This window comes from Orycteropus afer, unplaced genomic scaffold, assembly GCF_000298275.1.
Source record: "Orycteropus afer afer isolate SDZICR_OR568_19922 unplaced genomic scaffold, OryAfe1.0 scaffold00121, whole genome shotgun sequence".
NCBI lineage: Eukaryota > Metazoa > Chordata > Mammalia > Tubulidentata > Orycteropodidae > Orycteropus > Orycteropus afer.
The window spans coordinates 7,595,570-7,612,280 of record NW_006921708.1 but is presented as its reverse complement, the minus strand read 5'-3'; the positions used below and the strand labels follow the sequence as shown (position 1 = coordinate 7,612,280).

The 16,711-nt window shown below is 40.0% G+C and overlaps 1 protein-coding gene across 1 annotated transcript in view; it reads left to right on the top strand.

The window, feature by feature from the left end:
* The window catches only part of HUS1 (HUS1 checkpoint clamp component), a 60,553-nt gene extending 46,070 nt beyond the window's left edge, over nt 1–14,483 (top strand). The window contains exons 6-8 of the mRNA XM_007944137.1: nt 9,786–9,885; nt 11,378–11,497; nt 14,401–14,483. Of these exons, the coding sequence (XP_007942328.1) occupies nt 9,786–9,885; nt 11,378–11,497; nt 14,401–14,483 (303 nt within the window). The remainder of the gene's footprint in view (nt 1–9,785; nt 9,886–11,377; nt 11,498–14,400) is intronic.
* Nucleotides 14,484–16,711: the final 2,228 nt, after the last annotated feature.

Here is a 16,711-nt window from a genome sequence, read left to right as displayed (position 1 = left end):
TGTAGGAGATCCTGGATAGAGAGGGAGAACAATGTAGAACAAAACTCGAAATCATTTGGAGGAAAAAAAAAAAAGGGAGACCAGGTTTGCTAGTCTGATAGAGCCTGGTGGAAACACAGCCAATGGCCCATAGCTGCCCTTCAGGTCTGGAATTGAATCCATGTTGGTGGTTTCCAGCCAAACAAAAGACAGACATATGAGTTGAACATTTACCTGAGGTAGATACACTCCTTGGAGAGAGCAATCATGGGAGAAAGAAGGGCTGCTTATGTATGCACAGGCAGACAGCTAAACGGGCAGGAGTGCATGGAGAGATAGACATAGGGAAGAGGTAACTATTGGGAGGAAGTATGAGGGGAGATGTTGCATTGTGGTAAATTGTGGCCAATGTCATGACACAAAGTGTATGTGTACTACTGTATGGAAAGTGAATTTGGTCTTTAAATTTTCACCCAAATCACAATAAAAAAGAAATAAAGAAAATACTGTGATGAATGAAATAAGTCATTCATAAACTCAAAAACCAAACTTACTATTGTCAAGTCAATTCTGACTCATAATGGCCCCCATTAGGTTTTCAAGGCTGTAAATCTTTATGGAATTAGATTGTGCCATCTTCTTTCCACAGAGCAACTGGTGGGTTTGAATTGCTGACCTTCCGGTTAGCAGCCAAATACCTTCTTCACTATGCCACCAGATCTCTTTAAGTCAGTCATACAAGGACTATATTGTACAGTCACACTTAGTGAAATATCTAGAATAGCTGAGTATATAGAGAGCAAAGTCTGTTTTGAAAACCTACATATGTTGTTGTTGTTGTTAGGTACCATTGAGTTGTCTCCAACTCGTAGCAACCCTGTACACAGCAGAACGAAACTGCCCAGTCCTGTGCCAGCCTCATGATCCTTGGTATACTTGCGCCCATCATTGCAGCCACTCTGTCTATCCATCCTGTTGGGCACATTCCCCTTCTTCGTTGACCCTCCACTTTACCAGGCTTGATATCCTTCTCCAGGGAATGGTTCCTCCTGACAACCTGACCAATGTAGGTGAGACGAAGTCTGGCCCTTCTCTCTTACAAGGAGCATTCTGGCTGCACTTCTTCAGGACAGATTTGTCAGTCCTTTTAGCAGACCATGGTACTCTTAGCATTCTTCTCCAATACCACAAGTCAAAAGCATCACATCTTCTTTGGTCTTACTTATTCATTGTCCAGATCTCACACGCGTAGGAGGTGATTGAAAATACCATGGCTTGGGTTAGACAGGGCACACCTTAGTCTTCAAGGAGACATCTTTGCTGTTCGTCACTTGAAAGAGGTCTTTTGCAGCAGGTTTGCCCAATGCAATAAATCGTCTGATGTCTTGACTCCTGCTTCCATTGGTGTTGATTGTAGAACCAAGTAATACAAAGTCCTTGATACCTTCAATCTTTTCTCCATCCACCATGAAACTGTTTATTGGACCAGTTGTGAGGAATTTTGCTTTCTTTATATTGAAGTGTAATCAGTACTGCAGACTGTAGTCTTTAATCTTCATCAGTAAGTGCTTCAAGTCATCCTCACTTTCAGCAAGCAAAGTTGTGTCATATGTGTATTGCAGATTGTAAATGAGTCTTCTTCCAGTCCTATTACCAAGTTCTTCTTTGTATAATCCAGCTTGTTGGCTTATTTGCTCAGCATACAAGTTGAATAAGTATGGTGAGAGGATCCAACCTTGATGCAGCCCCTTCTTGATTTTGAACCATGCAGTATCCCATCGTTCTGTTTGAACAACAACCTCCTGATCGATGTACAGGTTCCTCATGGGTACAATCAAGTGTTCTGGAATTCCCATTCATCTCAATATTACCCATAATTTGTTAGGATCCACACAACTGAATGGTTTTGCATAGTCAATAAAACATAAGTAAACATCTTTCTGGTATTTTTTGCTTTCAGCTAAAATCCATCCAACATCAGCAAGGATATCCCTTGTTCTACATCCTCTTCTGAATCCAGCTTGTATTTCTGGAAGCTCTCTTCAGTATACTGCTGCAAGCAGTTTTGAATTATCTTCAGTAAGATTTTCCTTGCATGTGATATTAATGATATTGTTAGATAACTTGCACATTCTGTGGGATCACCTTTCTTTAGAATGGGTACGAATATGGATCTCTTCAGGAGCTATGGTAGCATAGTCCCTAAGGCGCTTGACTGCTATTCCGAAGGCTGGCAGTTCAACCCCACCAGCCACTCCTCAGAAGGAAGATGGGGCAATCTAAGGAGGGGTTGTTATGAGTCAGGTCCGACTCGACAGCACATAACAACAACAACATGGATCTCTTCCAGGCAGTTGGGCAGGTAGCTGTCTTCCAAATCTCTTGGCATAGCCGAGTGAGTGCCTCCAGAGGGGCATCCATTTGTTGAAACATCTCAGTGGGTATTCCATCAATTCCTGGAACCTTGTTCTTCACCAGTTCCTTCAGTGCACGTTCGACTTCTTCCTTCATCACCATTGGTTCTTGATCATATGCCACCTCCTGAAATGGATGAAGATTGACCAGGTCTTTTTGGTACAGTGACTCTGTGTATTCCTTCCATCTTCTTTTGACGTTTCCTGCATCATTCAATATTTTGCCCATAGAATCTTTCATTATTGCAACTCGAGGCTTATATTTTTTCCTCAGTTCTTTCAGCTTGAGAAATGTCGAGCATGTTCTTCCCTTTTGGTTCTCTAACTCCCAAGTCTTTGCACATTTCATTATAGCACTTCACTTTGTCTTCTTGAGCTAGTCTTTGAAATCTTGTGTTCAGCTCTTTTATCTTTTCATTTCTTCCATTTGCTTTAGCTACTGTCCCCTCAGGGGCAAGTTCAGAGTCTCTTCAGACATCCATTTTGGAATTTTCTTTCTTTCTTGTCTTTTTAATGACCTCTTGCTTTCTTCATGGATTATGTTCTTGATGTCATCCCACAGTTCTTCTGGTTTTCAGTCATTTGTGTTGAGTGTATCAAATCTATTCTTTAGATGGTCTCTAAATTCAGGAGAGATATTATCCAGGTCTATTTTGGCTCTCTTTGACTTGTTTTAATTGTCTTCAACTTCAAGTTGAACTTGCATATGAGCAGTTGATGGTCTGTTGCATGATAAACTCCTTGCCTTGTTTTGGCCAAAGATACTGAACTTCTCTGTTGCCTTTTGCCACAGATGTAGTCAGTCTCATTCCTGTGCATTCCATCTGGTGAAGTGCGTGTGTATAGTCATCGCTTATGTTGTTATAAAAGGTATTTGCCATGAATAAGTCATTGGTCTTGCAAAATTCTATCATGCAATCTCCAGCATTATTTCTGTCACCAAGACCACGTTTTCTAAGTACTGGTAAGCCTTCTTTGTTTCCGGTGTTTGCATTCCAGTCACCAGTGATAATCAACACATCTTGATTGCATGTTTGGTCAATTTCAGATGGCAGAGTTTAGTAAAAAATCTTCGTTTTCCTTATCTTTGGCATTGGTGGTTGGTGCATAGATTTGAATAATAGTGGTAATAACTGGTCTTCTTTGTAGGCATCTGGATAATATCCTGTCACTGACAGCGTTGTACTTCAGGACAAATCTTGAAACAATCTTTGTGATGATGAATGCCACACCATTCCTCTTTAATTTGTCATTCCCGGCATAGTAGATCATATGGTTGTCTGATTCACAATGGCCAAAACCAGTCCATTTTAGCTCACTAATGCTAGGTATAGATCTTTATGTGTTGCATTTCATTTTTGACAACTTCCGATTTTCGTAGATTCATACTTCGTACATTCCGTGTTCTAATTATTAATGGATGTTTTCATCTGTTGCTACTCATTTTGAGTCGTGCCACATCAGCCAATAGAGATCCCGAAAGCTTTCCTCTATCCATATTGTTAATGTTGTCTCTAGTCTTAGGAGTCAGCACTTCCCTGGTCAAATTTTGAGTGCCTTCCCACTTGATGGCCTCATCTTCTGGCACTATATCTGACAATGATTCAGGGCTGTTCATAAAGTTTTCCAGTAATATATCAGAGTGTTTCACTGCTATTCATAAAGGTTTCATTGGCCAATTGTTTGAGAAGTGGATAGCCTCTTCCTTCTTCCAAGTCTATCTTAGCCCAAAAGCTCCACTGAAACCTGTCCACCATGGGTAACCCTGCTGGCATTTTACAACACTGGTGGCATAGCCTCCTGCTCATAGCAACATGGAAGCCACCACAGGACGGCAAACTGAATGACAAGTTCATCTCCCTTAGTTGTTCCTAACCCCTCTGTCCCAGCCTTAAAATAGAGCCACCCCCAAGCGAACAGCAGCCCCCAAGCCCTGGCTGCCTACCTCAGGCCTCAGGCCCTGTCCTTAAAATAGAGCCGCCCCCAAGTGAAATGCAGCCCCCAAGCCTCGGGCTGCCTACCTCTGGCCCCAGCATTAAAATAGAGCCACCACCAAGCAAAAAAGCAGCCCCAGAGCCCTGGGTTTGCTTTACATTGAACCCCAGCCTTAAAACAGAGCTGCCCCCAAGCAAGATGCAGCCTCTGAGCCCCGGGCCTGCCTGCCTCCTGCCCCAGCCTTAAAATAGAGCTGTCCCCAAGCAAAAATCAGCCCCCTGGGCCTACCTACCTCCGTCCCTGGCCTTAAAATAGAGCCGGCCCCAAGAGAAAAGCAGCCCCAAGCCCCATGCTGGCCTACCTCGGCTGGCCTTAATATAGGTCCCAGAGCACTACCCCGATGGTTTCTTTTAGGAGTTTGGTTTCATTTCTTATATTTAGGCTATTGATCCATTTTGACCTAGTTTGCATATATGGTGTGAGGTATGGGTCCAGGTTCATTCTTTTGCTTGTGGAAATAGAGTTGTCCCAGCACCATTTGTTAAAGATATATATTTTTTTTTTTACCATTGAATGGATTTCTTGTCAGAAATCACTTGACCGTAGATATGCACGTTTATTTCTGAAGTCTCAATTCTATTACATTGATCTATATGCCTATTATTATACTAGAGTTACACTGTTTTGATTACTGTAGCTTTGTAATGTGCTTTGAGATTGGGAAGTATGGCTCTTCTAACTTTGTTATTTTTCTAGATTGCTTTGGTCATTCAAGGCCCTTACAGTTTATATAATTTAATTTATATAATTTAATATACATTCCATATGTACATATAATTCCATATAAATTTGGGTATTTCCATTTCTGCAAAGAAGGCTGTTGGAATTTTGACAGATACTGAATTGAACCTATAAATTGCTTTATGTAGTATTAACAACTTTACAATATGAAATCTTCCAATCCTTGAGCATAGACTGTCCTTCCATTTATTTAGGCCATTTTTTATTTCTTTCAGTAGTTTTCAGTGAATAAGCCTTTCACTTCCTTGGTTAAATTTGTTCTTAGCTTTTTTATTCTTTTGGATGCTATTGTAAATGGAATTGTTTTCTTAATTTCCTTTTAAGGTTGCTCATTGCTGTTGTATAAAAACCTGACTGACTTTTGTATATTGACCTTGTGTGGTATAGTAAATTACTTAGTGTGGCTTTTCTACCCATAGCTTTGTAAACTCCAAGGTGGGATTTTCTATGAGCAACTGAGGAGCTCCTGGTTGTTGAAGTTGTCCACCTGGAGTATTTCTGTTGGGAGTGGCACAAAACAATGTTCTGGGAGGTGCCCACTCTCTCTCAAGTGCTTAGAGTTCTGATGCTATGATTGGCTAGTTTGACCACCCTGCTGGGCTCAAAAAGAGGCCTCCTAGAGGCAGAATCTCTCTGACTGCTGGTTGAGGAAGTGCTGCTAAAAGAGACACGTGCTACTGAAAGAGACACGTGCTGCTGGGAAAGAGATGCAAGAGACATGTGTTGCTGAGTAAGGCACCGAGGGACATGCACTGCTGAGGGAGAGACTGTGAGAGACTTGGCTGAGAGACTGTGGGCTGGGAGGGAGACTGAGCGTTTTTCCTGAACCTGAATTGTAGCCTGGTGCTTCCCTAATAAACCCTGTAATCTGTGAGTTCTGCGTGGCCACTGCAGCGAATTATAGAACCCAGGAGAGAGGTGGTGGGTGCTTCGGGAGGAACAGTTGGTAAAAGGGCTGGAGGGGGGCAGCATGTATGGCTGGCAGGAATAGGCCTTGGGTTACTGCTGGTAATCCTGTCTTCCTCTTGTAGGGTTAGAGGAGGTCAGAAGATGTGGCCTCCTCGCCGTTTTTGCACCTTGTATCCTGCCAGTTTGTTGAATTCATTTATTAGCACTGGTAGCTTTCTTGTGGATTTCTTTTGGGGTCTTCTATATATAAGATCATGTTATCTGCAAATAGAGATAGCTTCTTCTTCCTACCAATTTGGATACCTTTTATTTCTTGTCTCATTACTATGGTTAGGACTCCAGTACAATATTGAATAGAAGTGGTAAGAGTGGGCATCCTTGTTTTATTCCTGATCTTAGGGGGAATCCTCTTCAGAGTATGATGTTTGTTAGCTCTTAGTTTTTCATAAAATGCTCTTTATCATTTTGAGGAATTTCCTTTCTATTCTTATCCTCCTCCAATTTCCAGAGCATAAAATAATTATACACTATTTGTCCCCTTAATTCCCACCATTTAGTTTGCCTTCACAGGTAAAAATGATGCTCACATCTGTGTTTATGCTATAACTTTTCCAGTTGTTGTTTTGTTGCCTGAAACTTAATCTCTGCTAGATCCCTCAGGAAGAATTTATAGGAAAAGTATTTTACTTTCATATGTGCATAATGTCAGCTTGTCTAGATATAAAAGTTTTGGCTCACAGTTTCTTTTCTTGTACTCCAGTGTTTTCTGGTATATGATGTGCTGTCCCAAAGACTTAATCTTTTTGATTTTCTTTCACTTGTGAGTAACTTGGGTTTATTAATTTTTTTGGTGAGTTATGGGAGACTGGATGCTCAGAAGATTTGTTTTTCCCTATTCTGTACAGTTCAATGGTTTTGGCCAACTTGGGTTGATTTTCTCAGGTAAACACTGTGTCTTTTCAGTATGTAGATTCAAGTCTTGTTTTCTTTTAGGAAAGTTTTCTGAACTGTAGTTTTAGTATTTATTCCTTCCAACTGGTTTAGCACACCTTGTGGAACTTCTACTGGAGTTGGATCTTCTTCATTACTATTTATTATTTATTATTTTCTTTCAAATTACCTTTGATTCTGTATGGTATTTTCATTTTCACTTTTCCTTCACAGTTTTCCTCACTGTATACTCTGTAGTACCTGTTTGCTTCGGTTTTTTTTTTTCTTTTCTTTTTTTTTTTTTTGTAGTTTAGTTCCATTTCTGAAAAATTTCCTTACATTTCTAATTGTTTCCTGAGTTCTGTCACTTCTTTTTTGTAGTATCTACATGCTCTCTGGGTCTCTCTTTTCTGGGCCTCCTAATTCTGATTTATGCCTTTCTTTTATTGTTTCTATTATTCTAATTTTCTTTTGGCTTATTTTGAGATAGCAGATTATACTTTGTATCTGCTTTGTGGTTGTATTTTTCTGACATACCTTCACTGTATATATTGCCTGCTATCTAGCTCATTGTTAACTCTTCTTTAGAATATCTTTGTTTGAGGCCAACTGCCATCCTTTGTTGGCATTGTTACACATGGTTTGGTCCTGTTTTTTTAGGAACAAATTTCATTGTAGGTGTGGGAGTAGACCACAATAGTGCCCTAGCATTTAATTCTGGTGTTGTTCTTAGCTTCCAATGAATAGACTCTTTCTTATGTGGACCTTCTGTATAACAGAGTGAAACATTACTGCATCTGTGTCAGCCTCATAATTGCCAGCAAGTTTAATTCCAATGTTGCAGCTGTTCTTACCAGTCCATCTTACCTGGTGACTCCCTTCTCCTTGTTGGCACTTTACTTCATTAAACATTATGTCTTCCTCCAACAATTGATTCCTCCTGATGACATGGCCAAAGCAAGCAAGTCAGACAGAGTTCTGTTCTGATCCATAGGTTTTTATTGGCTAAGTTTTGAAAGTAGTTTGTCAAGCCTTTCTTCTTGGTCTTCATTAGTCCAGAAGCTTCACTGAAATCTGTCTGCCCTGGGTGAACCTGCTGTTTTTTTTAAATACTAGTGGTATAGCTTCCAGCATCATAACAACACAGGAGTCACTATGGTATGCCAAACTGGCAGAAGTATGGTGGTTCATAGCTCCAGGGTCCTCTATTTTGTTGTAACCACAAAATATGGGAAAATACAACTTCTTCTATAACCTTCTCTCCAGTACACCCTGAGATCTGTCTCCTCATTCTCCTCATCTACTAGTATCTAAGCCCTCATTATTTTTTTATTGCCCATGTCCCATCCTAGTCAATTTGAGTTTTTACTTTTTTTAAAATTAATTTTTTTTAATTGTGATTTGGGTGAAAATTTCCAGAGCAGATTCATTTTACATAAAATAATTTATACACATTTTATTGCATGGCATTAATTGCAATCCCCATAAGGTAACAGCTGTCTTCCTACTTCCTCCTTTCCCTGTGTCTTTTTTTTTTTCCTATGCATTCGTGCACTCTGAGCTGTTTCCCTTTGCAAGTACTGCCTTTATCGTATCTGTTGTTTGGCTGGAAGCCACAGGAGTGAGTTCACTTCCACGCCTGAAGGTAACTAGCAGCCATAATCTCAGAGATTTCATTAGTCTCTATCAGACCAGTAAGCCTGGTCTTTTTTTATGATTTTGAATTTTGTTCCACAGTTTTCTCTCACTCTATCCAGGATCTCCTATTTTGATCCCTTTCTGAGTGGTTATCAGTGGTAGCCGCTCACTATCTGGTTCTTCTGGTCTCAGGGTCATGTAGGTTGAGGTTTGCATGATCCACTAGTCCCTTGGATTAACTGTTTCCATGTGTCTTTGGTTTTCTTCATTTTCTTTGCTCTGGAGGAGTAGAGAATAATTGTTGCATTTATATGGCCACTTGCAAGCTTTTAAGACCCCAGTCACTCACTACTCACCAAATTAGGAGGTAGAACATTGTTTTTGTGTAGTAAGTTACTAGGTTTTTGCCTTTTTTATTTTTCTTTTATTCTGTTATAAGAAAATCCTTTTTTTTTGGCATTCTTTTTTTTTGTGATTTGGATGAAAGTTTACAGAGCAAATTCACTTTCCATACAGCAGTTCATATACACTTTGTCTCATGACATTGACTACAGTTTTCCACAATGCAACAGCTCCCCTCCCACTTCCTCCCGATAGTTATCTCTTCCCTGTGTCTATTCCTCCATGCACTCCTGCCCTCTGAGCTGTCTCCCTGTGCATCCACAGCCCTTCCATTCTCCCATGAGTTTTCTCTCAAAGGAATGTATCTACCTAGTGTAAATGTTCACCTCATATGCCTGTCTTTTCTTTGGCTGGAAGACATAGGTATGGGTTCAATTCTAGACCTGAACGGCTAGGTTTTTACTCTTTATTGTTCTCATTGCAGTACTGTACTGGTAGGGAACTCTAGGCCTCTTGAACCTATCACCTGGCCATAGCCTCTTTGCAAAGGCCCTTCCCGTCTCCATCTATTTTTTTAAGATCTGTACACTGACTGCATTCTGCACTTGGGGGCACCTTTCCATTTAGGGATTTTTGGCAAGTTTTGAGATTCTGGCTCTCAGACTTTTCTATGTAGCTGATCCTTGTGGGCCTTGATATTGTTGGAGCCTTGGTTTTCCCTGCTTGTATTTTGCTGTTTGTGAGGAAACCTTGTCACCTAGCTTTGTGAAAGCTGATGTCCATGGGTTCTTTCTTTTTTCTTTTAATTTTTAAGACTGTAAATCAATCAATTTGCAGATTATTGAAGCAAACCTAAATGGAGAATTGAACTTGAAAATAGAAACTGAATTAGTGTGTGTTACAACTCATTTTAAAGATCTTGGATGTCCCCCATTAGGTAAGTTTTGCAGTGGGTTGTATTTTGCTTTGGATAAATGAAATGTTTCACATGACTTTGATGTTATTTAAATGTAAATTGATGGAAACTTGGTTGTCTCTAAATGTAAAAAGATGGAAATTTTGTTGACTAGTTTTATGCTTGAGGAGAGAACATAAAGAATTGAGATTAAATTACTGATCACTGGTAAAGTAGAAAAGTTGGACTACTTAGGAATAAGGAGCGAATGACTCTGGCACAAGATCTTTTTCCTCATCTATAAAATGAGGATTCAAGCTAAATAATCTTCAGGATTCCTTCTAGAGATTAAGGTACACTTTCTGCTACTAATGATTTCAAGTTCTCACCTAAAATGGAATCAGAAAGGTAAACTAACATTTTTTCCTATTTTCTTGTACTGTAGAAACTTTTAATACTTATAAAATTAGATTGGCAGATGCAAAGTTTTCTCACTTGATCAGAAATAAGTTTTCATTTCATGCATTGTAATGAGGGACTGCTGAGTTGGTTCAGTAAGCAGTAAAAGGTAGATAGATGTTGGAGTAATTTGGTAAGTTATAAAGCCCTGAGGGGCTTGGGCTCCTGTGCTGCAGAGGGCAAAGCTGTTAGAGGAGGCTCAAGCAGGGGAGTGAGGGGAAAGGCCAACAAAGAATGTGTTTGCTGATTATGTGAAAATCATTTCATTATACACATTTGCTCTGAAATAGATATAATAGGTCCCAGGCACTTTCAGAATTAATATTTAGTGCTACAAGTTTGCTTGAATATAAGTACAAATTTTAATAGTGCTGCAAGTTATTTTTACTTTATACTAAAGAAAGTACTGTTCCAGCAAAGTGAAATCCATATTATTAAGGCTTTTGAATTTCTTTGAAATGACTTATTTTGGTATTACTCATTTTCTTTTAATAAATACGAGGAAGGTCTTATATATGGTACTTTCATAGAACTTGAAAGGATGTTTTCTTCCTTTTATTCCACTTTTGAATGAAAAGTCTTAGAATAGCTATATATATTTCAGCTTTCAAATATATAGTGAATACTAATAAAGACAATTTTCTTTTGACCTGAAGGGGGGTCATATCTTAAATCACTGTAAGTGAACATCCCATTGAAATTAACATAGTATTTTATATATAATTATGATAGGTAAGTGCTGGCTTCATGAGTAACTACATGAAACAGTTGCAGGGTTTCTACAGGATGCTAAAATCAGTGACTACGTAAATCTTCTATTTAAAAAACAAACTTACTGCCGTCAAGTAGGGCCCAACTCATAGCGACCCCTCCTTGGGTTTCTGAGGCGGTATCACTACAGAAGTAGATTGCCCAGTCTTCCTTCTGAGGAATGGCTGGTGGGTTTGAACCGCCAGCCTTCTGGTTAGAAGTCAAATGCCTTAGGCACTATGCCACCATGAGTTAGTATGTCATCTCTGAGTTCCTTGTTTGACATCTGATGATGATGTTTTTAAAAATGTTTGTGTCATTTTAGCCTCTGAAAGTGTTTCTCAAGATAGAAACCCAGAACAAATGGCTGAAGTATGCATAGATATTAAGAAGCTTCTGCAGTTTCTTGCTGGACAACAAGTAAATCCTACAAAGGCCTTATGCAGTAAGTCCACATCTTTATGTTCTTTTTTCTTATTTCAATTACTTCAGTCAACTATAATCTAATGGATTGTATACAGTCTGGTAAATGCAAAAAAATAATTGTTAAATGAATTCCAGTTTTCTAAGACAATCAAGTTGTCCTTTAGTCAGAAAAAAATAGAAGGTAAAAATGCTTAGCAGCAGAGAAACAACTTCTGGCACTATGTTTGCTTCTGACAGCCTGTGGCTACACTGAAGTAGATGGGCAGGGCAGGCAACCTTGACTGGCTATCATGAATCGGGTTCCTGGAGAGGAGCTGTCAGAGAACATGTCTGTAATCCCATTTTTTTCATGTTAATGTGCTTTTACTCAGAGTACCTGATAGGATTTTGTTTGGATTTAAGTTTCTAGTTGTGATGTTTTGTTTTCTCTCTGTTTCTAAAACCTGCTGTGGGCTGATTGTCCCAGATCTTGATGTCTACTCTTCCTCCTGACTGCTGATTTCTAACAGGGTTAGCATGAGTCTGGTTTGTCATGTCTTCCTTAGGTCACACACTGCTGTAGCACTCTTAAAGTGAGAAAGGGGTTACTTGCCAAGAATTTTTTAAGGTATCTTTTGTATTCTTGCTGTTAAAATGATAGCAAATTGAAAGAAACTGTGGCCTTTTGTGTGGTAATTTCCTGGTTGAGCATATGGCCACCAGTGGTCAGAGCTGAGAAGAGTGACAATTGGGAATGTGCTTATTACTGTCTGTGCCTCCTGTCCATTGTTTAGAACAGAAAGAGCACTCAAGGTGGCTCTGGTAGGAGCAGCCCTTTCAAGTGACAGACACCATGAGGAACAGAAGAGACCAGAAAAGGGACAGCAGTGGCAGGGCAGTGAGTGTTAGTTAACTTAGATAAGCCACTCGGAGTGATGGGGCATAGTAGCAGATACTGCTAGAGAAGCGGAAGACCACTGAGAGAAGAAAAAGTGAGAACATCCTGGAATCTTGGGGGAGAGGTACACATGTCCACCACTGCTGTACCTTCAGGAACTTTGACATAGACTGGTACTCCATACTTGTAGGACTGAGAGTAGTGGGAGCTATGCTCCAGTGCAGTGCCCTTAAAAGCTTTAGATAGTACTTCTCAAAACTTGAATGTGTGTATAAATCACCCAAGGAACTTGTTAATGCAGATTGTTAGTCACGGGTTTGTTGCCTTCCTAGACACCTCTCTGGGCCCCAGAGTGTGAATTTCTAATAAGCTTCTTTGAGAAGTAATCATTAAAATCATTATCATATCAGTAATATCCTCTCTGCATAATGTGGAAACCAGGGAAATGGGAAATGAGGAGGTGGTAGAGTAGCAGTAGGAGAACAGTGGCCCTTCTCCATACTGCCTTAGGCCTTGAAATGCCATTTTGTGATGTGTTTTGAACGGTAGTCTAAGGTTAACTAAGAAGACAGAAAAGCGTGATTTTTAATCAGCAAAGGTAGTTGACGGAGTCATTTGTACCTGAATAAAATTTTGAGGTAGCTAACATTTTAGGAGGGGAGCTCTGGTAGCGTAGTGCCTAAGGCACTTGACTGCTAACCAGAAGGCTGGCGGTTCAAACCCCCCAGCCACTCCTCGGAAGGAAGGTTGGGCAATCTACTCCTGTAGTGATACCACCTCGGAAACCCAAGGAGGGGCTCTATGAGTCGGGTCCAACTCGACGGCATAAAACAACTATAACAACATTTTAGGAAAATGACCCACATTGAACTTTCTTTATTTTCTGTCTTCCTTAAACCTTTTCTGTTTGTATGCTCTGTCTTGGTGAGTAGCATCCTCTTGATGTTAGCTCAGCAGTCCCTTCTCCATGACTCTTTCTCTGGTGCCCTTCAGTCTCTACCCCATTGAATCAACCAGCTCTCCTTTGTGCTGTATGCACCTTTTATAAGCCATCTCCTAAAGAAGGCTACTTTCTACCTGTAAGTGTGTGATCCCCATCCTTACTTCCTCTTCCCAACCTTGGAATCCGCTGTGATTGGGTCTCTGCAGCAAATAGCTTGTCTGCTTTTCCATCATCTGTTGCTTGTCAGCACCTGGCTCTGGGTCTGGCACTCAGGCTTGTTTCCATGTGAAATGGATGTGTGGCAAGCTGACTACCTTATGGCTAGAGAGTTACTCCACCTACTGGTTCCTGCTAGGCCCTACTCTCAGAGTGGGTGTAGTCCATGAATGCTGTACCCTGGGTTGCTACACCTTGTGTGACAGTCCTGCTCCCTGCTGTGTGCCATTTCTTTTCCTTGACCTCCCTGTATTCTTTGAAGGAGAGGAGCATGTTACACTCCTGCACATGGTTGATGTTTTTTTTTCCCTCTTTGGTCTAGAGGCAGATGCCCCATACTCTGTGCTCACTAAGCACAGTGCCTCACTTTGAGCTTTCACATCACTTTGCAGATTGAAATAGTGGACTGGCCAATTAAAATGCTGCTCTCCTATCAGCATGTAGCTAAATCTGTCACAGATATTAGGTAAAATCTTGGACATTCTGACTTTTCCTAGTACATTTACTGTTATTTATTGTTGCTCACCAGTGGAAAGTTACTTTTTCCTGGAATTACCTTGATTCAGATCAATGTGGTTGCTAGGAAACCTGATAGATGGGTTTTTCACCAAAAGCACTAGCAATTTCATTCTTCTCCCTCATAGTCTGCTGGAGGTAAGCAGTTTGAACTAAATCCATTGTGAAGCATCAGCTGTAAGATATATTGGAAGGTGGAGACTGCAGACTTAGCCATAACTCATTTGCCTTTGAAGGGCCCAAATACTTTGGAAGATGAAATGCCTTTAACAAAGGAAGTACAGAATGAATATCTGTTTTAATATGCATGGATAAAAGTGCGTGTTCTGGCATGGTCTTTGTAATAACATTGTTGTTTTTTTCTCCCCAGATATTGTGGATAAAAGGATTGTTCATTTTGATTTGCTTCATGAAGATGTGTCCCTTCAGTATTTCATTCCAGCATTATCATAACACCACCTTTTCCAGTCTTGGGAGCTTAAAGACCTTTCCATAATGGGAAGATGTGATGGGTTCATGTGCTCTAAGTTTTTTTTTTTTCTCTTTCTTCATAAGTCATACACACTTTATTTATTTCCCCTTCTATAATGTTTTAACTAAAAATTGAATTAATGAAACACAGCTGCATAAACATTATTTTATATTACATCCTTATTCTCATGTCTGTTTTGTTTTGCTTATAAGACATTGAAAAGAAAAGCTGGAACTTACTTGCCCGGACTTTAAATCCTCATTTGTATTGGTGAAGCTGTAAAAATTTAATGTGTTTAGTTAGACCCAGTGAAGTAACAGAATTCATAAGAACATGTCTGTTGAGCACGGTACTTCTTTTTCAGGGTACTGTCTCCATCTCTGGTGGTGTAGTGCCTAAGGCATTTGACTGCTAACCAGAAGGTGGGTGGTGCAGACCCACCAGCTACTCCTTGGAAGGAAGATAGGACAATCTACTTCCATAGAGATATTGCCTCAGAAACCAAGGAGGGGTGGCTATGAGTTGGAAATGACTCAATGGCAGTGAGTTTGGTTATTTTTTGTTTGTTTGTTCTTCACCTCTGGATCTCTGATGGTGCAGTGGTTAAAGCATTTGGCTACTACCTGAAAAGTGAGTGGCTCAAACCCACCAGGTGTTTCATAGGAGAAAGATGAGGCAGTCTGCTTCTGTAAAGATTTACAGCCTTGGAAATCTTATGGGGCTATTTCACTCTGTCCTATAGGGTCAATATGAGTTGGCATCAATGTGAGAGCAGTACGTTTGGTTTTGGTCTCCTACTCAGCATATTATTATAGCAGGTAGTTTTCATCCTGTGTTAAGCAGGACTGAAACACTTACACTAACTGCACTCACCTCTCCTTGTTCTGATTTATGGAGTCTGGTAGTAGAAAGGATGGGCCTCCTGTTGTGTTGTCATGGTAGTTATTTAGAGGTGTGGAATATCTCAGAGGCTCTGTGTTGGAGCCTTTGTCCCAACCTGCATAGACTAGAGTCCTTTCTTTTCTTGATGTCTTGAGATCTGGCCAGTGTGGACACATGGTAGTCAGTCCAGGAGATTCATCCTGCATCTCTTCTCAATTTTACTCTGGGGTCAGTTTTAGTTTTAAATTCCTTTCCCCCTGGTATATTGGGTCTGTTATAATACCAATGTATTTTTCTTTAGAGACATCAATTCTAAATCAACAAAAATTTCTAAATTATCTCTCCTAACTGGTGAGACTGTATTTTTTGTTTATTTACCAAAGGTGATTTAGTTATGGATAGATAGGCTTTCTCATTCTCCTTTAAGCATATTCCATCATCTTTCCCATAATAATTAAATTTCATATGTCCTATGGAGGTGAACATCATAAACGTTATTTTAACTTTATATAACAAAGGTGAAACTTAAAGCAATTATTTAAGATAAGATGCAGAAATGGGAAATCAAAAATTTAAAAAAAAACATCTTTTACAACTTTTTCATATTTGGTAAAACCAATGTGTTTGAATGTTTATAATGTTAGTTTAAATGGGCTGTAGTATTTTGTGCAATTTAAATTAAAAAATCAGAGAATGTAATTTTATTTATTTAAATCCTCTTTCCTCTCTTTGGCTTATAACAATTAATTCTAGCTGCTGTTACAAACTGTGGTAGTTAAGGTTATGTGTCAACTCGGCTGGGCCTGGTTTTGAGTGGCTAGGCAGCTGGTTGTAGTCATTCCCCATGATGAGACTGGCAGTCAACTCCATGATGGAATCTACTGGAGCAGCTGAGTAACTGCATTATGGTTGTGGTCTGCATCCAGTATATAAGCAGCAGCTTTGGGAATGGTCTGCAGCTTTTTGGCATGCTTGGACCTTACATGTAGCTGAGTATTCATTTAGCAGCCTGCCATGTTTCCTGCTGATCTTGGGACTGTCTCTGGACTTGAATTAGTGGCCTGCCATGTTGTTTGATAATATTGGGACTGTGCCTTTTTATTTTTCCACCTTGGGAATGCTACCCTCAGCATCTAGCAGCTGCCTGAGTGAAGAGATACCTCTAGTTCCAGGGGAGCAAGAGGCAGAGCTGCAGCCAGGGTGAAGGGTCTTTCACTTAGCCCTGGAGGTGGCACTTGAACTCGGACTTCTAGCCTCCTAAATTGTAAGAGAGTAAACCCTTGTTTGTTCAAGCCATTAATTTGTGGTATTTTCTGTTAGAGCAGCA